This window comes from Pseudorasbora parva, chromosome 4 (assembly GCF_024679245.1).
Source record: "Pseudorasbora parva isolate DD20220531a chromosome 4, ASM2467924v1, whole genome shotgun sequence".
Lineage (NCBI taxonomy): Eukaryota > Metazoa > Chordata > Actinopteri > Cypriniformes > Gobionidae > Pseudorasbora > Pseudorasbora parva.
Window position 1 is genome coordinate 20,326,615 of NC_090175.1, and position 22,721 is coordinate 20,349,335.

General features: G+C 38.9%; 1 protein-coding gene across 1 annotated transcript; it reads right to left on the reverse strand.

Annotated features, from left to right (window-relative positions):
* Positions 1–81: 81 nt before the first annotated feature.
* tcirg1a (T cell immune regulator 1, ATPase H+ transporting V0 subunit a3a) lies at positions 82–20,342 on the reverse strand. The gene is given in 21 exon segments (XM_067441202.1): positions 82–633; positions 4,039–4,210; positions 4,312–4,432; positions 4,606–4,698; positions 5,704–5,811; positions 5,915–6,128; positions 6,205–6,323; positions 6,409–6,499; positions 10,331–10,488; positions 10,796–10,935; positions 12,801–12,951; positions 13,171–13,383; positions 14,110–14,203; positions 14,341–14,423; positions 14,504–14,630; positions 17,103–17,164; positions 17,250–17,345; positions 17,446–17,594; positions 17,800–17,878; positions 18,861–18,983; positions 19,971–20,342. Coding segments are annotated over 20 exon segments (2,478 nt in total). The 5' UTR covers positions 18,978–18,983; positions 19,971–20,342; the 3' UTR covers positions 82–542.
* Positions 20,343–22,721: the final 2,379 nt, after the last annotated feature.

Here is a 22,721-nt window from a genome sequence, read left to right on the forward strand (position 1 = left end):
TACTTATAAAAATCTTTAATAGTATTGTGTATTTTGTAATTCATATTATGTGCTCGTGATTAAGACCTCTGCAATCCCTGATACAAGGAAAAAACTTTTATTTTAAAGTGATAGGTCACCCAAGAATTACATTTTTTTAGCTTATCTGTGCCTGCCGTCAGAGTCCAGTAAACAGTCTTCAAAACTTGTTAAAAAAAACGGCATACAAATTTGGAACCACATGAGAGCGAATAGATGACAGTGGATGAATAAGATGAATTTTAATTTTAGGGTGATCAAATCACTCGGTCATTTACAATTATGCATTTAGCAGACGCTTTTATACAAAACAACTTACAACTGAGGAGTACAGGAAGCGATTTGTCAAAAAGGGGTCGGAAAAAACACAAAAAGTGCCTTAAATACAAAGTTTTGTACATTAATCAAGAGTAGTATAACCTAGAATAGAGGAACAAGAGTTATATATTATTTATTGGGGAAAAAAAGTGATAACACATTCAGTTCCAAAAGGAAGTATATATATTTTATTTTACAGGGAACATTTACATTTCCTCTAGATGCTCAAGTAATGTAAAGGAGAAAGGGTTGAACTTGTATCCAGATCCACTGTAGAATTTGTTCTGAAACTCCACCCTGCAACAAATTGTAAAGTAAATTAGAATTTTTACTCTTAAGGAGAGTTGCTTTCTTCTCTCTCTCTCTCTCTCTCTCTCTCTCTCTCTCTCTCTCTCTCTCTCTCTCTCTCTCTCTCTCTCGTTGAAACGGAGCAATTACACAAGTTTTACTTTATCCTTTTAAGGGGGTGGGCCGACACCCTCACCTCTGCATCATATGTTATCCTTAAGGACCTCATCTCAGTTGTGATTTTTCACATTTATAGAAGTGTACCTCTTTATATTTCTTTATAGAATGAAGTAGAATATATTATTTGTACTGCTCTCTCTGGAGAGACTGTGTTGTCAGGTTGTTTTGATATTGTCCTGTTGATAAGCTCACAGGCTCATAAGTGTGTGTGTTACATGTTCTGTGTAGGTCTGTAGAATGGACTGGACCCGTCTTTCCTCACACCCTAGACCTCTCGGCGCCTTTCGAGGACCTCCCAAGGTCAACAAACCCCAATCTTGGGATTGTCTGACGTATACATCCTGCCTAACAACAACACCATTTCCCATCTATCCACTCGTGACACATTGTTTAGACTTTGTTAGCCAACAAGGAATATTCCATTTGTCTGTCATGATGTAAGCCATTCCCTTCAAACGCTGGCTCTACTGATGAAACCGCAAACTATTCTTCAGTGAATTCTCTTCATTTGATTGAACATCCTGACTCCTGGTCTTCTTTTCAACATATCTGGTCTCTGGGTCAACTTTTAACCCCAAACACTGTCAACATACTTTTTGATGTTCATTTGTGTTTATATACTCTTAACTAGTAGAAAAGATGATCAGTTCATGTTCAGCTTAAACAGAGGTGCTACAGTCTGTCATGCAGTGTGTACATTTTAGCAGCATCTAATGGTGAGGTTGTGAATTGCAATCGCCATCCGTTCACCCCTCCTTTTCAAAGCATATAGAGAAGCTACGGCGACTGACAGGACAAAGATTTCGTCGTCGGGGGAGCAGAGAGTGACTAGCGCTCTGTAGAGCAATTTGTCCGTTTAGGGCTACTGTAGAAACATGGCGGCACAAAATTTCACTGTAAGGGGACCACAGTGTATGTAGATAGAAATTACTCATTTAAAGGCCATGCAAACATAACGGAAGTTATGTATATTATATTGCATTTCTGTCAACATATTCTCATAAATACTACACACTGCACCTTTAAAAAAAACAAATTGTTGGAATTTCGTAATAAAATCAACAGAAGAAAAAAAAAAACTTAGACTTAGTTTCATATATTGTTTCATATGTATTGTCTTGTCTCTTTGCTTTGCAATTTTTGTGAGAAAATGGTAGCCTAAAAATCTAGAGGCAGCAAATGTAATTTGCAGTCAGGTCGTCTAGCCGCTCACCGTTGGATTGTAAGCTGGAAAAACCAAACTAGTCAGGCCAGTCACATCGTGTATAGCGTTTGGGGGGCGGGCTTAACATGAGGACAGAGCTGCGACGGTCCCGCATGAATTCCCTGCTACTTGAAAACAAAGAAGATGGCTGGCGGACAGCGTTCTTTCGAATCGCCTTTGGCCGTGACTCTGGAAGACTTGAAGTTAAGCTTTTGTTTGAAGAAAGAACTAAGAACGGCACTGAAGTCATTCTTAAAATAGAAAGATGTGTTTGGAGTTTTGCTGACCGGATACGGCTCTGGTTGGTTGTAGCGCTATCATATTGTGTGCAGAGGGAGTTTGAAAGACAACCGTTGAGCCCTGTCAGTGGTTCCCAGACCAAACATCTTGATGTGGGTCTGGCTTGTTAGGCTAAGAAAATGGATGTGTGGCGTGAGAACTGTGCGAGTCCATGAGAGTTGGCAGCCCACTTGTTTGGCGTAATTAAAGTTTATAGCAGGAGTTAACAGTGATTAACAACTATTAAAGGTGCACTGTTGTATTTTTGCAGTAAAATATCCAGAAACCACTAGGCCAGTGTTATATAATTTGTTCAGTTGAGTACTTACAATATCCTAAATGTGTTCAACTATTTGTAAATTGTGAGAAAATTGCTATTTTAACCAATGAGCCGGGCTGCCTGAGCATAGTGTCTGAGGGAGTTGCCTGTCAGTTGCGTCATATTTGTGTTACCCTCGGTTTCCGGTTTTATTTCAGCTTTAGTCTTAGCAGTGTGAACAAGTATCACAGCATCCACTGAGCAAACGCACAGAGTAACGTCATAACATCATTTTCATCACACTCAAATGTATCTAATATGATAAACAGAGCTGCGTTACCTCCTACTCGTGACCGGAAAAGCAGAAATACCGCATGCGCCTGACGACGATCCCGTCATAATAAAAGTCCCGTTGCTCGCGAGGCGCGTTTTGGGAGAGTTGCTTATCCCATTAAAGGATTAGTTCACCCAAAAATTAAAATTATTTCATTAATTACTCACCCTCATGTCGTTGGACACCCGTAAGACCTTTTTTTTATCTTCGGAACGCAAATGAAGATATTTTTGTTGAAAGCTGATGGCTGAGAAAGATAGGTCTTCATTGGCATTCAGTACATTCCCACTCACAAGACCCATAAAGGCACTAAAGACATCGATACAAAGTCCATCTCACTACAGTGCCTGTACAATAATTTTACAATGCGTCGAAAAAAGTTATTGTGCGCACAAAATCAAAATAACGACTTTATCCTCCAAGATATTGGCGTGACCTCAATACATGCGCGAGAATATGACGCAGCTCCACCATTCAATACGTGACCCGTAAGAGGAGGGGCGCCGCTATCGCGAGTTCACATCTGAGACCTACACGGAAAACAATAACTTGGCGGATAAAGTCATTATTTAGATTTTTTTTTTTGCGCACAAAAACTTTGTATTAATGTGTTTAGTGTCTTAATGGGTCTTGTGAGTGGGAATGTACTGAATGCCAATGGAGGCCTATCTGAAGCCTTTCTCAGCCATCAGCTTTCAACAAAAATATCTTCATTTGTGTTCCGAAGATGAACAAAGGTCTTACGGGTGTCCAACGACATGAGGGTGAATAATTAATCAAATAGATTTAAATTTTTGGGTGAACTAACCCTTTAACAATCGCTCCAGCGGCAACACTCAGTCCTGCTCTTCTTCATACTACAGTAATGTTAATAACCGCATCCATCAACATGATTTCTGCCAGAGTCCTATCCCGATTCTTTTCCACCGGCTGTGAGGTGAAGACCACATGTCCCAAGATGCTGCGCTCAAACTTGGCGTCATCAAACTACACCTTTGTTTTGAATAGGCGCCCTCTAGGGAACAGAACAGTTATATAGTGCACCTTTAAGTAGAGGTCAGGGTGGGTTGCTATTAACCAGTAAGGTTCAATTAATTAGAGAGACTAGCAACCCTGTGCCCTTCTTGTCGATCACTGCGTTGTGTGTGATTTTCTCACCAGTGAAGACGCAAGGCGTGCAAGAAGGCTGACAGCCCCTCCATGACGAGCAAGATAGAGACAGTGAGCATGGCGAAGATGGAGAAGATGATCGACAGCACCACAGATCCCACATAGCCTTGCCACGAGAGTGAAATTCTCATCACCATCACCCAGAGAACCTCAGACAGCTCTAACATGCACAAATAAAGAACTAACTAAGCACCTACAACAGACAATTTCACCTATAAGTGAACATGTAATACTTAGGGATGCTTATGATTATTTGCATACGTGCATGCGCGAGGCTGAGGGCCCAAAGTCGAAGGTACGATGCAGTGTTGGAGATGCAGCCCAGGCAGTACTCTATGGTGTGGATGGCCTGGTTCATAAAAACCTCTGTCCAATCAAACTCCTGTAAAGGTCAAAAAGACAAACATACAGCATTTCAGTAGTACTACTATAGAGGAATGGAAAATGAACTCTGAATCTACCAGAATTTTACCCTTTCACCTCTCACTTTGACTCTTGTAATGTTATGCTTCATTGGAGGTTAGGAATGGTGTTATGATCTTTTCATGTTCTCACCTGTTCCTCTGTTCCCCTTCCTCCCTCTAGGTCTCCCAGTTGAGCATTTATAGAGCTGGTGTCTGTGACTAGGGGTTGCTGCTCTTCCTGTAACTGAAAAAGAGGGTCAAGACCTTTTTTTAATCGGACACAGTATGGAAGAAACTGCAAAAACACTCACATTTCAGAAAAAGACCGACACGCCTCTTTGGTAAGTACATCAAGTCCTTTTTTTCTTAAGTATATGTACATGCATTAGGTTTTTTATGTTTCATATGGATATTTTTTTTTGTAGTGGACATTTTAAACACAAAATTGTAAAAGCCCTTTAATTCTTTATTTATTTTATAATTTTATAATTTATTTTAGTTTCTAAAATATTTTTATATATAATAACCAACTGCCAGAGTGTATATTAATTGACCATCAACTGTTACATTGTATGGTATATTATTATATGTTGCGATTAACCTAGAAATCTAGACGCACCCTAGAGTCAGCAAATCTAATCTGCCATGAGTGTCGTCTAGCGACTCTCAATACACTTCTGAGCTGTAAAAACCAAGCTCTGGTCGGGCCAATCACATCATGTATAGAGTCGGTGGGCAGGGCTTAACATAATAACGGCAGAGTTGCGTTTGCGTGCTACTAGTAAACAGAGAGGCTGTTAAACAGCGGCCTTTCGAATCAGCTTTGACCGCGACTCTGAAAGACTTGGAGTTGAGCTTTTCTCTGAGAAAAGAAAAAAGAACAGCACTGAAGTAATTCTTAAGAAGGGAAGATATGTTCAGAGTTTTGCCGAAGACAACCCTTTATCCCACCCCTCGAATTGAGCTGTCAATGGTGAGTTTCCAGACCAAACATCTTGATGTGGGTCTGTCTTGTCAGGCTAGGTTGCGATACATAATTGGCCAAACAAAGCCTGCCATTATAATTAAAAGTCAAAATGGAGAAATTGTCAACTATGTTGCCTGTCAACTAAGTTACTTTGTAAAGCCAAAGTAAATTATTTTATTTGTGTGTATATATATATATATATATATATATATATATATATATATATATATATAATTTCTTATATCAAAGATGCCAGAACAGCCTAATTTCACCCCTGCTTACCGTTCTCCTGTTATTCCTGTGCTTGAAATACAGGTAAAGTGGTTTTCCAAGTAAAAGCACCGGAACTGCTAGCAGCGCCAAACACAATAATACTCTCTGCACTATCACCTAAAGAGAGTGACAGGATATGGATTATTACTGACAGCAGTAAAACTGTAGTACGATATAAAACAAGTTAAAAGAATCAGTGAATACTGATTGAGTCCCTCACCTGTCCTGGATAAAGTGGTGGGTTGTCTGGGTTCTCACCAAACACAAACATGTCAATAAAGTGGATCAGGATGCTGGGAGCGCGGTCTGAATCCTGAGGTCCAAACGCAATCCATTTAAACACCACCATGAAGACAAGGTACCCAAAAAGACACAGCATGAAGACTAGCTCTGGAATCAACACCAGAAACATGCTGCTCACATCCCCTGTGTACCTGAGGAAAAAGTATAACATTAAAAGGCTAAAAAAAAAAAAAAAAAAGACTAAAAATGAATCATACTTTGACTCACATGTAGTTGAAGAAGGATAAGCAGACTCCAAAAGTCATATGGATGACCCCGATGATGATGGACATCTTCATCTTATAGGAGTTGAGGAAGGTGAGGTGGTTACTGGCAAGGCTCCAGATCTAAGAACCAGGGAACGAGATACAGTCAAACCCAAGCCTCACAGTGAGCGAGACACTAGCGGGGTTTGATTAAAGGCCTGGTTACCGGGTCAATGCCGAATGGATATGGTCCCTGAAATACTCAGGTTACGTTTGGATCCAAAGTGAGGTACTGGTTGCTCCTCAGAGTTTCATCACTGAACCAGCCCCGAAGAAAGAAGACAAAAGTGAATGTAAAATGAGAGCACATTGGTAACCTGAAATGGTGGATAACTGATATGGGGCCGTATTCACAAAACATCTTAAGGCTCAAGCCTTAAGTAGCTCCTAACTTGCCGATTTAGGAGAAACTCTTAAAAATAATAACTAATAAATAAATAGTAAATAAAATTATAAATAATAAATAAATAACAGGTTGTCTGCGACAAATGCCCGAAATCATAGGCAAATCGGTGCTCGTGCACGCGAGTGACAATCATGCAGTGTGAATGATCAAAGACGCGATCAGAGAGAATCGCAGACAAGTCGCCGACGCCTGCAAGATATTTGGCATGTTAAATATCTGAACCTGTCAGTGAATCAAACTCCTGCTGTGTGAAATGAGTTCTGACCGTAGACTGTAAAAAAATATGGACGTAGTGTCTGTGACGTCACCCATAGGATTCCGATAAGCCGTTCTGAAGCTTAAAGTAGAGACTAGCTGGTCGTTGTCATCTTGCGAGCGAGTCATCGGGTGTCACTCCCGGATAACAGAAAATGGGCAAAAAGGCAGGATGTGGGCGGAGCTTAGGTGACACAATGACTATAGACCATTTCAAAATGTTTGTAAACAATCGGCAACAGGATACTTCCCGGTGGCAGAACGTGAGCGGCTTCTATTGACAAACTGAAGAGATCCAGCCGGGTACTGTAAACGGTTACATAGTTAAGAACATTGTTGTTGATTAAAGTTGAAACTATGATGAAAATGTGTTGTGTTTGGGGTTGCGCCGTCATATATACAGCAAAAGGTGTAGGATTGTATCGATTTCCTTCAGAAAAAAGTAAATATATCCAGTAAAACCTGTGGGTGAGGAGGCTAAAGCGAGTGGACGTCGTCAAAAGTGGCGCTACAGAGAAAACGGGCCATCTACAAAATCGTAGCAGAGCATAATTATCGGCAGATAAATGGCTATCCACTTGTTACCACGCCCTTATTTATGCAGAACTTTAACTTTTTGTTATGACCAAGCGGCAACCTCCTGCGATCTCTCTTGAAGCCAATACGGAAGTAATGTAAACTGCATTCTGCCACTGAGGACACTGAGGACAGGCTCCAGAAGGGAGCAGAATCTCATTGAGCCCCATGTTAAAATTCTCAACTTTACAGCAGAAAAAAACATGTTTACAGCCTGGTACAAATTGTGGTTTTGGCCTATACAGCTAATTTTGACCTTCATGACAACTGTGAGGGGGGGTGAATTTTTTTATAACTCATTTGTGTTTACATTATATAAAGCCTTAAAGGGGGGGTGAAATGCTGTTTCATGCATACTGATCTTTTTACACTGTTAAAGACTTGGAATCCCATACTAAACATAGACAAAGTTTCAAAAGTTAAGGTGGACGTTTGATGGGAGTATTTCTTTGTCAAAAATACTACTTCCGGTTAGTCATAAGTTTCGGCAAGTTTTTTGAGATCATGCGTCCCCATTGACGTTAGTGGGGGCGGAATTTCCTTGTATGGGCCTTACGGACAATTCTACCGGAAGCGAGTGAGAGAGAGCGAGGGAGAGAGCGAAAGCAACAGCCTGCGCGTGAGAGAGAGCGAGGGAGAGAGCGAAAGCAACAGCCTACGCCCATCAAAGCGGGGCTTGTAGGATGCTGGACAGGGGACAATTACACATAGCACATAACAATGTCACCAAAAAAGTGGGTTTTTGGTTGCCAGACCAAGACAGTCCTGCACAGATTCGCCAAAAACCCCGCGTTAAGGCAACAGTGGATGTAATTTGCTTTTCCGGATCAGCAACTGAGTTGCGCGAATGTTTATATCTGTTCGCTGTTTCATAAACAAGGCCCAGCTCGACGCCGAATTTTCCCAATCGCCTAATGCTGAAGGATGGAGCAGTCCCAACGTTAGAAGGGTGAGTGAGACTGCTTTTAGTCACCTTACTGTCTACACAAACCACGCGTAAACACACAAACACACGTGCACAACTGCACTTCCCACATGTACACCTTCAAAGACAAAAATACGACGATATAATTCAAGTATAAATATGTAAATAACACAAGCCGCTAAGCATATTATATAGTTAGTGTATAACTTGTAACTTACCACATACAGACGTCCTGCTCTAGTCGTTTTTGCTGCTGCTCCTGTTCAACTGCAGCCTCTGGGTCTGATTCCGGATCATAGATGTATGGCTGTATCCGATTAAAAGCCATATTTTTATTTTGAATAAAGTTTTTTTCCGCTGTTAGGGATGCACTCGACTCAACACACAGCGCGCTGCTGCACACGTCATTATTTAGCTCCGCTCACACGACACGCCCCCACCCGCTCGGCTTTTTTCGGAAAGACTCGGAACAGCGCATCTTTCTTATATAATTATTAAAAAAATAAAAACTTTTCGGAGATATGCAGGATGCAATGCTACTCTATAGGTACTCAAGATTGACATGACACTGACTGAAACTGAGTGTTTCACCCCCCCTTTAAAGTTCTGCATAATTAAGGGCGTGGTTACTTTGAGTGACAGGTGTATAGCCATTTATCCACAGTCTATAGTCATTGCGTCACCTCAGCTCCACCCACATTTGCCCATTTTCTTTTATCTGGGAGTGACAGGCAATGACGTTCTCGCAAGATGGCGACGCCCAGCTCGTCTATACTTTACGCTTCAGAACGGCTTATCAGAATCCTATGGGTGAAATCATGCACACTACCTCCATATTTTTTACAGTCTGCGCCGTAGTTCTGTGCCATATCGCAGACCGAGACTGAGGAACAGTGTGGCGGAGGGATGCAGGAAACGGCGTGAGTCGGCTCTTGGCTGTGTATATACCTCCTCTCGCGCTGATTAGATAGACAGTTTGAACGTGCTCCTCACAAACTTTGTTTATAAAACTATTTTCCCTTGAATTCTGCAATCTCTTAAGATAGACATGTTAGAGTCTGACAATTAGCTAAACATATACTAGTTTAATTATTGGCACTTAGCCTTCTTTTTAAAATCTTTATTTGAATATGGCAAATTCTTTATTTTAAAATATGACATTATTTTGAACATTTTATTTGAATATAGCAACATAAAACCTCATTCAACAAAATATTTTTATATTTAAATCACTGACAGAGATCCCTCCCCATTAGCCAATCACTGTGGTCATAGTTAGTAAGCGTGATGACATCATCCATAACAACAAGGTCAACCACGCCCTTTCTCTTAGCTTAAGACTTCTCTCTATTTCTAAGTAAAAGTTGCTCTCAGCAGCTTTGTGAATTGGTTTTAAGCGAAAACTCGTAATTAAGAAATTTTACTTCCATTTAGGAAAACTCTTGATAAGTGATAAGATAAAATGTTTACAGCCCATGGTTTGCAGAGTCAAAGCGAACAACATTGTATAGCAAGGTAGTCACATTAGCGAAATTTCATGGTAAAAAAAAGGTCCAGTGTCTACTGTCAAAACTGTAGAGATATACAAAGCACAGCTCACATGGAAGTTTTTCAAAACAAGCAGCTTACTGCTAGTTAACGTGGCAAAATCTGTCTGGGGAATTCCTTCACCCTTGTGAAATTTCTAATCGCATCAATTCATACAAAGTTCTGTCATGAAACTCTAGATGGCACAGACCTTATTGTGGCAAGCAGGACGAGGCCGGTGGTGTGATTGATAATGTATCTCCATGAGAGATACGAGACCGGTGCAGCGCATTATAAATCACGACACCGGCCTCGCCCCATTCTCATGGCCCTTCAGTCTAGTCCTGCTTGCCACACTTATATTTAACCTTTGCCTTGGATGTAATAGTGTGTGTGTACCTCCAGTTATAGTGCAGCATCATGGGTTTGAGGTGCCAGCAAGAGGAAAGAGGACTGAGTCCCTTACTGAAGCACTCATTATAAACAGCCCCAGTATAGATGGAGAACAAACCCATCAGAAGGATCAGATACCTCCCACCAAACAGCATACGCCAAATCTAAAAGAGACACATAGGATAACTAACTACAGAAAGTGATGAGAAAAAAATGGATACAGTACTGTTTAAAAAAAAAAAGACTTTAAGCAGCAGCAAGGATGCATTAAATTGATTAAAAGTGACAGTATAGACATTTATAATGTTACACAAAATATTACATTTAAATGCTGTTCTTTTGAATTGTCTAAAATCCTGAAAAACAATTTCAACAAAAAAATTATAGTAATGTATGTTCTATTCAAATGCCTTTTCAGTCTTGATGGTAGCTGTAAAGATTTTGAAATGTACTGTATAAAATGAAAGAAACCTCATTAGTGCTATTCCTCATTTTAGGGTCTCTCTCCTCTAGAACCATCCACAGGGCAGCCAATGTCATGAGTAAACCGTGTCCAACATCTCCAAACATCACCGCAAACAGGAAAGGAAAAGTAATGATTGTGTACACAGCTGAGAAGGGAATACACACAAGACATTTACAGTCAGTTGAAATGTTTTTATAGGTTATCTCAATCAACACCCTCTCATATGGAGAACAATAATTCACTGTTAAAGAGATAGTTCTGTCATTATTTACTCACCCTCATGTCGTTCCAATCCCGTAAAACTTTCGTTCATCTTTGTAACACAAATGAAGATCTTTTTTGATGAAATCTGAGAGCTTTTTGTCTCTCCATTGACAGCTATGCAACTACCACTTTGATGCTTCAGAGAGTTCATGAAGAGGTCGTAAAATGAATCCATATGTATTGAGAAGTTTAATCCAAATTTTCGCTCGCTTTACATGATTAACAGATTTAATTTAGGCTTTTATTCACATATAAACATTCATCAACTCACACATCTGTAGTGGTAAACGCAAGCTCAAGCATGTTTTCTTGATGTGCGAGAACCAATGAGGTTTGTTCTCATGTGTTACACAGGACCAGAGCCGTTGAAGAACAGAGTTAAGACACTCCCATGCCGAAGTAAAGCGTGTCACGGAGCGACCAATAGTTGCAAACAACCAATAGTTCCAGCATTGAACCCCATCCATTTCTGTGTATCTCAAGCACACGTGCTGGCAAATTGACGAAATGACTCATATTTTGATATTTTATGGCATTAGTTGACCTCTGAGGAATATTGATAGAAGATGTATTTTATGAAGTGCTTTAGAGCTGATGTTTATTGTTATATAATTGATCGCTAGATTTTAACTGCAGTTAGATAATGTGAGAAGCACTGCTAAAGCTACTATATCCAGATGCTATCGGTCATGTTTCAAAAGCTTTGTCTTTCTGAGATCATTCTCTCGAATGTGTTTCTATGAAGTCCGCCCATTTAGGGAACAACATATAACGTTACATTTTATAACATTAAAATATCTATTTTTTGTTACTTTATTTGTAATGAAGTGTTAAATACAGGCTTATTGTAGGGAACATCACAAAGTCTAATGAAAAACAAAAACATCTGATTAAACTTCACAATACATTTTTATTTAAATCATGTCTGTGCTTTATTTGTTATGATGATAGGATTTGTAGATAATGAGAAGTTTGTGAAAAATGTAAACATTTCATTCAGCATTTTGAGACCGTATAAAACTTGTTTTGAATGATAATGAGAGGATTCTCATTCTTGGTAAATTAAACATCATTGGTCATTATTTCAACAGAAATGCCTGTGATTGGCTACAACACTCAGTGCTGTAAAAATCATGTAACAGTTACTCTCATGATTTCTTTCTCTCTCCCCAGAATAAAATGCTACTGTAAAGCCTAGTCGAAGTCAATGCACATATTGTGTTAATATTCGCCAGAAATTACTGCAAATATAATGAAACTACTGTCTATCCCGCTTAATCCTATTAACACAGATTGCCAGCGCGGAGTTGTTTGAAACTATTGAGAGCTCTATGAATCACGTGACCACGAGATCAAAGTGTGTTGCAACTCTCTTTTTCTATGGCTCTGCACAGGACATTTGAGCTTCTGCAGAAATAAAATCTGTTCATCATATCTGTATAAAGTTGAAAGTATCTGTTCATCATATCTGTATCTGTATAAAGTGTATTCAGTTTTATCATAACTTAATGAACTGTTTGAAGCATCAAAGACAAAGAGGTAGTTGCGTAGCTGTCAAAGGAGGGACAAAAAGCTCTTAGATTTTATCAAAAATATCTTCTTTTGTTTTCTGAAGATGAACGAAAGTCTTACGGCTTCAGAACAACATGGGGATGAGAAAATTATGATAGAATTTCAGTTTTGGGGGAACTATCCCTTTAAATGCAACTTTAGGTAACTATGTCCATGTGATGGTGTGTGTGTTACCTGGATTAACCTCTCTGTAACTGGCCACACCATAAGCATCCACAATGTTCTGGAAGCTGGAAGTGAATGTGTTGGTGTTAAAGAGTGTTGGAGGAGATGTGGGTGCAGGTAAACGGTTGTAGAAGGAGTCTACACTGCTACCGCTTTTCCTCTAAGATATAGAAAAAAGACAATACGCTATTGTGAGATTGACTGTTTTAAATTCTGCTTTAAATGAGTGACCTTCAGTCCATTATTATATTACTTAGCCATCTAAAAAAGTATCAAGTGTATGCTCCACAAATCTTCTTTAATAATTCTTTAAAAGTATCATTTGACATCTGTGTGATGTATTTAATGAAAAACAGTTTCCACAATGGCCTTTTCTCACCGTTCCTTCGATCAGAGCACTCTGGAGCAGAAGCAATTTGGCCACAGGGCACCAAGCCTCTGCGATGAGACACTTGTCTGTCACTGAAGGGCTGCAGAGGTTAAGGACCATCTGCACAGCTTTACACTTCTGAACTCGTATCTTCCACTGTGGCATCTGACACACACAGCGAGACAGCAGCTGCTGCATATACTGCTCCGTCTGAGACAGCACCTGCAGACAGACGAGAGTCAAGTTTAAGAGTGGACCTGAAACTATTACTAAAGTCTAAATTATATCACTTTTTGTGCACATTATTCCAAATAATATACTCTATTATTTAATCTTTGTGAAATAAGTCTCTTGTAAGACTGTATTTATTAGATCAAAAACAGTAATATTGTGAAATATTAAAATGATTGAAAAATGTTTACTATTTTAAAATGCTATTTATTCCTGTGATGACACAGATCAATTCATCATTACAAAATAATTATAATATGCAAAAAACATATATATGTTGGACACAGTTGTGCTGCTTAATATTTTTATGAAAACCATGAAACATTTTTTCAAGAATTATTTGAATAATACAAAGTAAAAAAAGAACAGAATTTATTTGAATTTTTTTTTGCAATAATGTAAAAGTTTTTAGTTTTTTTTTAAATCAAACATTTCAATGGTAGTGTATAATATTATTTTTCTAGTTGAATAACCTGTAAGACTTGTAAATACATCAGATTATGAAAGTAAAATAAGTTAACATAATGTGCAATGATTTGTTTAAAAAATGTGCTTGTACAATTTTCTTTCAAATTAGTGCCATTTGATATTCTTATCTAATGTAATGAAATTCATACATTTTAAGTATGTCCGAACTATATAAATACACGGTAAGCTCTTATTTCAAAGAGATTGTAATTATAAAAAATAAAAGGATAAAGGGAACATTTTGGTCACCGTTTTGATATCAACTATCCTGCTTTCCAGCCCCTGAAGTATTACTTCTCTCTCCTCCAAGCCCTCTGGATACACAAAGGTATGAGTGTGGAAACTATGAATAGAGATATGCAGAATATATATTACTCATGTATGCATGGAAAAGACAGAGTGGGATTAATGGAATAATTTGATAGTATGAAAGTGTGCTATAGTAAGCTATAATTAAATTTAAATAAGATATGAATGTACCAATCACAGATCTTCTTTACTTTCTGCCCAATCTGCTCTCCCCAAAAAGAGATCAGAAAGACAGTCCACTGAATCATCTCTCCCTGTGAGCAGGAAAAATATGACCAATTGACTTTTTAATCAAAATCAGTTTCTGATTAATTTTAATGTTACACTTTCTTACTGTGTCTGGCACTTCCAGCCTCTCCTCCATCTCCCAGAAGTCTACAATGATATAACCACGACAGGCCCGCCATAGCAGCCTCTCAAACGATGGGACCTTCCATGGATGAACCACACCAGCAACAAAGCTTTGTAGGAAAGATGTCAATAACATGAATAGTGTCTTGTTATATAATGTTCACATTTGAAATGTGAAAATAATATTACAACTTATTGCCAAAAGGTGCGCTCACATTTACGTGATCTGCAAAATTTTGCTGGCAAACTCATTTCAATTGGAATTCCATGCGATCGGGAGTTTCCCGAAAAACACTTCATGTGCAGATTTTGCCCATGTTCATACAAATTTGCGACACTGACCAACAGAAAGCTACTTGTTTTGAAAGCAATTTCTGTGCAAGCTGTGCTTCAAACATTACTGACAACGGACCTTTTTTGCCCACAAAATTTCACCAATGTCATGTCACTTTACGCCAGTCACATTTACCGTTGTTTGGTGAAATTGTGCTAGGGGAAAACCAGTAATTTCAAGAGCAATCCATGTGTTTGGGGGTTTCTTCTGAGGGTGGAAAAAGTTCCCAACTTTGCCATGCTGTCCAATCTTTCTCATCAAACAACTGATCTGACTCATCAGCTCATTAAAGGAGATGCCAAGACCAAAAATATATGGGTCAGATAAGGGACATCCAAAATGTGTACTTTTAATGTGCCTCCAGGAATAGGGTTGGGAAGCACTGCCTTCATTCATTTTTTGTGCAAAAAAAAATATAGGGTCACTAAGGACCCGAGGCGTGTAACAGTGAAAGATTTTTCTGCACACCAATAACTGAATCTTTGATGACTGAATATGTGCAATTCACCTATATTCCACAAGGTGGCAATGTCTGATACGCAATGATGAAGTGACGATACACTCATAGATAAAGGAGTACTTCATCGCTGGGAAGATTAATCTGTATTTAAACTGGGTCATTGATGTAGTAGAAATGTGAAATATTGTTTTAATTTAGTGCTTTCTAGACAGAAAAGACAGAAAACGCATTTTTGTCTCATGGGGATGAAAGACAACAATTCCCAGAATGCTTCGCTGCCCCGCGAGGCCACTCCAAAAGCCACTGCTACTGAATCACTGATCACTTTCTCACCACCGCGTTTATCTTCAAAAATCATGACAATCATTCGGAGCACAATCATTCGAATATACTCCAGGGTTTCTAATGATATAAAGCCATATGCTAATCGCTGAAGTAACCCTTCAAGCAGGCAGTAAAAAAAAAGAAAAAAAGAATTTGAAGTATCATTGAAACTTGCTAAATGAAAAATATCAGCAAAACTTGAAATGGCTCAGGGTTTTACTGCAGAGCAAATTCTGAACGTGAATCAAATATAAGTTTCAGTGTTACTTGATAGTGAATCTGGTCAAAAGCTGTCAGCGATCAAAATATCGAATTTGTTGAAAATTATAGTTTTGAGATTTGAGAATATGAATATGAGCTAGATGCATACTGTGAAATGAGCTCTGAGTCCCTGAAGAGGACAGTGATATGGTGTAAAAATTTGCTCAAACTCCTGAAGCCTTCCAAGCTCCAAAAGTTAGCAAAATATGCTTTATTTTATTCTGTAATTGTCACTCTAATATTGGGAGTTTTATATTATCAAGACAGGTAGAGATCTATGTGTATTAGATATAGATCCGGTTTGCTAAAAACCCAACTGGGGGTTAACATTCACATTTTCATCTTTCACTAGATCGCTAAGGCAAGCATCACTATTAAAACGATAGCTGCCCTCTCTCTATTGAGGTGTGGTCACATTAGTGATATTTATATAAACGGTCCATTGTCCTTTGTGTAAAGTTCACACAGAAGTCACTTTTAAACCAAGCAGCTTTCAGTTGGCCAACATGGCAAGTTCACATGACCAACTTGAACATGAGTGAAATCTGAACAGGGAAATTTTCACCCTTGCGTGAAATTCCCAAACATGCGCATTCCTATTGAAATGACTGGATTTCATAGCCTGACAAGCCAGACCCACATCAAGATGTTTGGTCTGGAAACTCACCATAGACAGGGCTCAATCCGAGGGGCGGGATAAACGGTTGTCTTTCAAACTCCCTCTGCACGCGATAGGATAGCGCTACAACCAACCAGAGCAACGAAGGTGAAACAGAGCTTGTTGAAAGATTAAACATTCGCCGTATCCGGTCGACAAAACCCCGAACACATCTTCCCTTTTTAAGAATGACTTCAGTGCCGTTCTTTGTTCTTTTCTCAGAGAAAAGCTTAACTCCAAGTCTTCCAGAGTCGCGGTCAGAGCTGATTCGAAAGACCGCCGTTCGAAAGTTTCTGTGTTTACTAGAAGCACGCAAACGCAACTCGGCCGTCGTCATTATGGCCCCGCCCACCGACTCTATACACAATGCGATTGGCTCGGCAAGAGTTTGGCGATTACAGCTCAGAAGGGTACTAAGAGTTGCTAGACAACACTCGCGGGCAGATTAGATTTGCTGCCGCTAGGGTGCGTCTAGATTTCTAGGCTATGGATTTCACTGAGCAACAGTAAATGTGACTGCACCTTTAGACAAATCTTGTCCTCACCTCAAACGAATATCTTGCCTGCTGTCCAATAGTGCTGTGGTCTCAAGAGTTGGAGGTGGAAGCTTTAAAGACATTATGAGAAGGTTTGGTGAACATCTGAGACACCTCTTGGAGGTAAACATGATAAGAACTGGATTTTTTTTTAACCTGTGAGGTTGGTAGTAAAATGCTCTGCTTCAGGACCCCTCTGTATTGGCTGAGCTGGATCAGCTGATTACGTAGACTATCCCTGTTCATTGACACCTAAATGCAAACTGGGTCAAGATCACCACTTGCACTACATGTTTATCACAATCTCCTTTCTGGATGATTTCTAAGCCTATTTCTCTTATCTTCCTCTCACCTCTTTGAGTTCTCTGGCAAGTCTCTCGCTCTCCTCCTCAATGGAGAGCAGCTCTCTTGGCAGTGGGGCTGATGGGATTGGCATTGCTGTGGGAAGAAGCCCTTTCAGAGGAGGATAGAGAGAACGACTGATCTCTTGCTCCAGATATTCTACGGAATAAGGGGAGGGGAAACGTGTTGAGGATGTGCACAGCCAGGCAACACTGATTATGCTAGGTCTCTTTGACAGATGATAAGCGTCAAAGAGTGCCTGAAAATAAAAAAGTGACTGAAATAACTAGGGATAGCTGGTCACTGAAAGGTAAATATTTACTGGTTACTTAATAATAGGGGTTGGTTTTAAAGGCAGACTTACTGAAGGTTTTCTCCAGCTCCTCGCATCTTCTCACTTCTGAAACAAACTTCCTTTGAAAGGCATTCACACTTGGATTCAACTGAGAAAATTGAGTTTAAGAGAGACAGAACAAGAGGGATAAAGAGCAAGTGGAAACATACAGATTAGAGCACACATTTTTGTTCTAATCTGTAAAATTCATATTTGAAAGGCCGGCCAATGTCTAGGCTCTTTGCTCTCTTTGTTGGCACTACTGTTCAAAGGTTTAGGGTTGGTGAGATTAAAAAAAAAGTTCTTTATGCTCACCTTCACATGCTATCGGAATTATTGTAAATATGAGTTTCCTAGGTAAAAATTGCACATGAACGTGTTTACCACTGGGACGTTCGGAAATCATTTTCATACCCAAATTCCCAAGATGGGCATGCCATAAACTTTAAACATGGTGGCGGGGTGAATTACTGTTGTGACAGACATGATTTATTAGTTTTCCCCCCAAAACAGCTAGGTCGTCTTGTCTTGACATTAATGTAGTGCATATTACATACGAGTAATCATTTGAAGCATATTTTATGTTTTTGATACATAGCAAAAATAGCCTGCATTTGACCAAAATTACAGAATCGGCAGAAAGCAGACTATCTGGATGGTTTATATGCCTGTCAGTGCATTAGACACTACATATGATGTTGGTTTTAATAAGATTTTACCAATAAATAGGCAATAATAAACCTGGTGTCCTCTATGATTCCTGTTTATTCCGACAATAAAGCACTTGAATGCAACAAGCTTGTAATCACGATTATTAAGTGGGAATTAGGACATTTCCGATAGCACGTTAAGGAAACATTATTTTATCACAAATATAGTAAAAACTGTAATATTGTGAAATCTAACAGTTGTACGGTTTAATATTTTTGTGGAAACTGACTCTGATTCTTTGAGGAAATGAAAGCTCCACAGAACAGCATTTACATTTTAGAAATATTTACACTGCTGATTAAAATGATTAATTAAATAAAAATATCTTACAGACCTCAACATTTGTTTTCAGTGGTGTGGTGTCCATTAAACTAACTCACGTCTCTGAATTCGACTAAGCCCAACTCCCCGAGCTCACTGACACAGTTGTAAGCTGAACCTGCCTGCAGGAAAATCTGGACCAGGCACATCTCTTCACTTCGGAAGAGGCTTCCCATGATAGCCTGAAATAATGTGAACAAATCTCAGCAATAAACAATACAATGTTACAGTACAAAAACTAAGTAATAAGCATATTCATATTTTACAAATTTAAGAACAAATGATAAGTGTGCTTCTATATATTTTGACAATGAAATTAAAGGCCATTATTTGGCATAGCGCAACTTATTTAGTAGCTTGTGCTTTTCCTAATTTTGATGCAAAAAAGGATTGTGCACTGAAGGGTTGCATATGACAGTGGTTAGTTGGTAATCTAATTAAGACTTCATAGGGGATTCACCCAGACCCACGTGATGAATATGCTCATGAAAGAGAAACAGAACCTCAATAAGAGTCATCTGAAACTCATCTAAGATGCTGTGATCAGTACTTCACATGAGAATCATATGGATCTCATACTGATTATTAATAGGACCAGGGTCCTATTTAAATAAAGTATTTGTTTCTGCAATTAAAATGTAACTATACTAAATGCTATAAAAATATGAATGCTCATAAAGATTTTTAGCATTGAATGATGATTTTCAAACAGTTACACACCCTTTATAAACAAGTAGCTCCACAAACGGTATTGGAGCAAGGCATTTATCAGATAGTAAAGCTTTACAAGCCAAGGAGACCCATTAATTGTCTTCCAGGACCGTGTAAAGAGTGGTGAGAGTATTTACATGTATAATTTTGCATATTTAATCGAAATGGTGTGTCTTTATGATAATTATTCGAAACTGTAGAATAATCAATAGGCTCTTGACGTAACGTTAATGCAGTCTTGTTGGGCAGAGTAAAATAGCGGCAGTGTCCCGTTACTGCAGCAACAACATGGCGTAACAACATAAACAAAACATAATACATTACTGTGAACTGAACAAACGATTCATTTGCCTTCGAATACGTTTATGTAATATGCCCTATTTACAATTTATGGTTTCAATGAGGAGCTCTGTTTAACATAAGCTCAATTCAAATGCGCATTAAACTGCCGATCTTACCGTATATGAGAGACAAGAATCGATAAATCCGAGATGATCGATGTTAGGAAAATGAATTATCCACAATTTGATCTCATGGTCGGTTCTATTCTGAGGCTCTGCGATGTAAACAGCGGGTCTTTGAGCTCGTGGCCGCTCATTACTTTAGCTCCAGTCATTGCCATGTGATTCAGCCAATGAATTAGGCTGCAACCGCACACAAGCCAAGAGCACATGCTCCATTTTATCTCTAAAACCAAATGAGAAGCTAAATAATGATAGAAATCAGCATAGAATGATGATTAAATATTGAAAGTAACAAATAAATGATCTCCTAATGTTTATTTGTTTCCACATAAGATTTAGCCTACTTTTGATTAAAAAAATACAATATGAAAGGAATAAATTTAATGATAAAAATTAAACTTTCATATATTTTAGATTCATAATTCATTGCACACCAACTGAAATATATCAGGTCTTTTATTGTTTTAATACTGATGATTTTGGCATACAGCTCATGAAAACCCAAAATTCCAAAAAAAAAAATCTCAAAAAATTAACATATTTAATCCGACCAATAAAAGAAAAGTGTTTTTAATACCAAAAAAAAGTCAACCTTCAAATAATTATGTTCAGTTGTGCACTCAATACTTGGTCGGGAATCCTTTTGCAGAAATGACTGCTTCATGGAGGCAATCAGCCTGTGGCACTGCTGAGGTGTTATGGAGGCCCAGGATGCTTCGATAGCGGCTTTAAGCTCATCCAGAGTGTTGGGTCTTGCGTCTCTCAACTTTCTCTTCACAATATCCCACAGATTCTCTATGGGGTTCAGGTCAGGAGAGTTGTCAGGCCAATTGAGCACAGTAATACCATGGTCAGTAAACCATTTACCAGTGGTTTTGGCACTGTGAGCAGGTGCCAGGTCATGCTGAAAAACGAAATCATCTCCATAAAGCTTTTCAGCAGATGGAAGCATGAAGTGCTCCAAAATCTCCTGATAGCTAGCTGCCTTGACCCTGCCCTTGATCAAACACAGTGGACCAACACCAGCAGCTGACATGGCACCCCAGACCATCACTGACTGTGGGTACTTGACACTGGACTTCAGGCATTTCCTTCTCCCCAGTCTTCCTCCAGACTCTGGCAACTTGATTTCCGAATGACATGCAAAATTTGCTTTCATCCGAAATAAGCACTTTGGACCACTGAGCAACAGTCCAGTGCTACTTCTCTGTAGCTCAAAAGTGGCTTGACCTGGGGAATGCGGCACCTGTAGACCATTTCCTGCACACGCCTGTGCACGGTGGCTCTGGATGTTTCTACTCCAGACTCAGTCCACTGCTTCCGCAGATCCCCCAAGGTCTGGAATCGGTCCTTCTCCACAATCTTCCTCAGGGTCCGGTCACCTTCTCGTTGTGCAGCGTTTTTTGCCACACTTTTTCCTTCCCACAGACGTCCCACTGAGGTGCCTTGATACAGCACTCTGGGAACAGCCTATTCGTTCAGAAATTTCTTTCTGTGTCTTACCCTCTCGCTTGAGAGTGTCAATGATGGCCTTCTGGACAGCAGTCAGGTCAGCAGTCTTACCCATGATTGCGGTTTTGAGTAATGAACCAGGCTGGGAGTTTTTAAAAGCCTCAGGAATCTTTTGCAGGTGTTTAGAGTTAATTAGTTGATTCAGATGATTAGGTTAATAGCTCATTTAGAGAACCTTTTCATGATATGCTAATTTTTTGAGATAGGATTTTTGGGTTTTCATGAGCTGTATGCCAAAATCGTCAGTATTAAAACAATAAAACACCTGAAATATTTCAGTTGGTGTGCAATGAAGCTTAAATGTAAGAAAGTTTAATTTTTATTATTACATTATGGAAAATAATGAATTTTATCACAATATGCTAATTTTTTGAGAAGGACCTGTATAACCAACCACACAAAAATAGGCCTAGAAAAAAATAGAAATCCTTATAGGCTACAGTTTCAATTTAGGCTTACATTATTGCATTATTCCAATCACCAAGATAGGCCTACTCAACAGTATGAAGTTAAAGGCACAATTTGTAAGAATTTTGGATTACCTTTTTTTTCTTTACCAGGACATGGACACTTGAATACATCATATGTTTTATTAGACAAGAAAACAACTGTTTTAATATATATACAGACAGAAAAATAATCATTGCTATATAGCTCAACATGTTTACCTGCACTGTACACTTAAGTGTCTCATAGTAGTCACTGAGCGGACGCACATTTTGAAAAATTCTATCCAATAATGTGAGACGCAATCCTCATATTTTACAAGTTCAGTAAACCCAAAAATAGGCCTAGAAATGGAGGGAGTGAAGAGATAAAAATGTTTTTCAATGACATGCTGCATATACACTGTAGTGTCTCACTATCCATCATCTTAATTCTTCTTTTAAAAAAAAGAAAAACCTCTCTTCTCTTTCTAACTCTTTCAGATTGGTAAATTTGGCTTGATGGTTCCTTCTTTGATCATTGAATTTGTGCACCTGGTGAATCCAACCACATCTTCAATAAGGAGGAATGTGTGGAGATAAGCTGCCTGGAAATATAAGGGCAGATGGGACTGGTGTAAAAAACAAACGGTTTATAAGACGGTTGCATTCAGTTTTAACTAACTGTATAGCTAAAAGGTTTATTATACACTGTAAAACCTAACAGTGAAATTCTTTGTTCTGCAAATAACACAGACCACAACGGAAATGTTTTAAGGGGACTCCTTTGAGTGACGAACCCCTACCT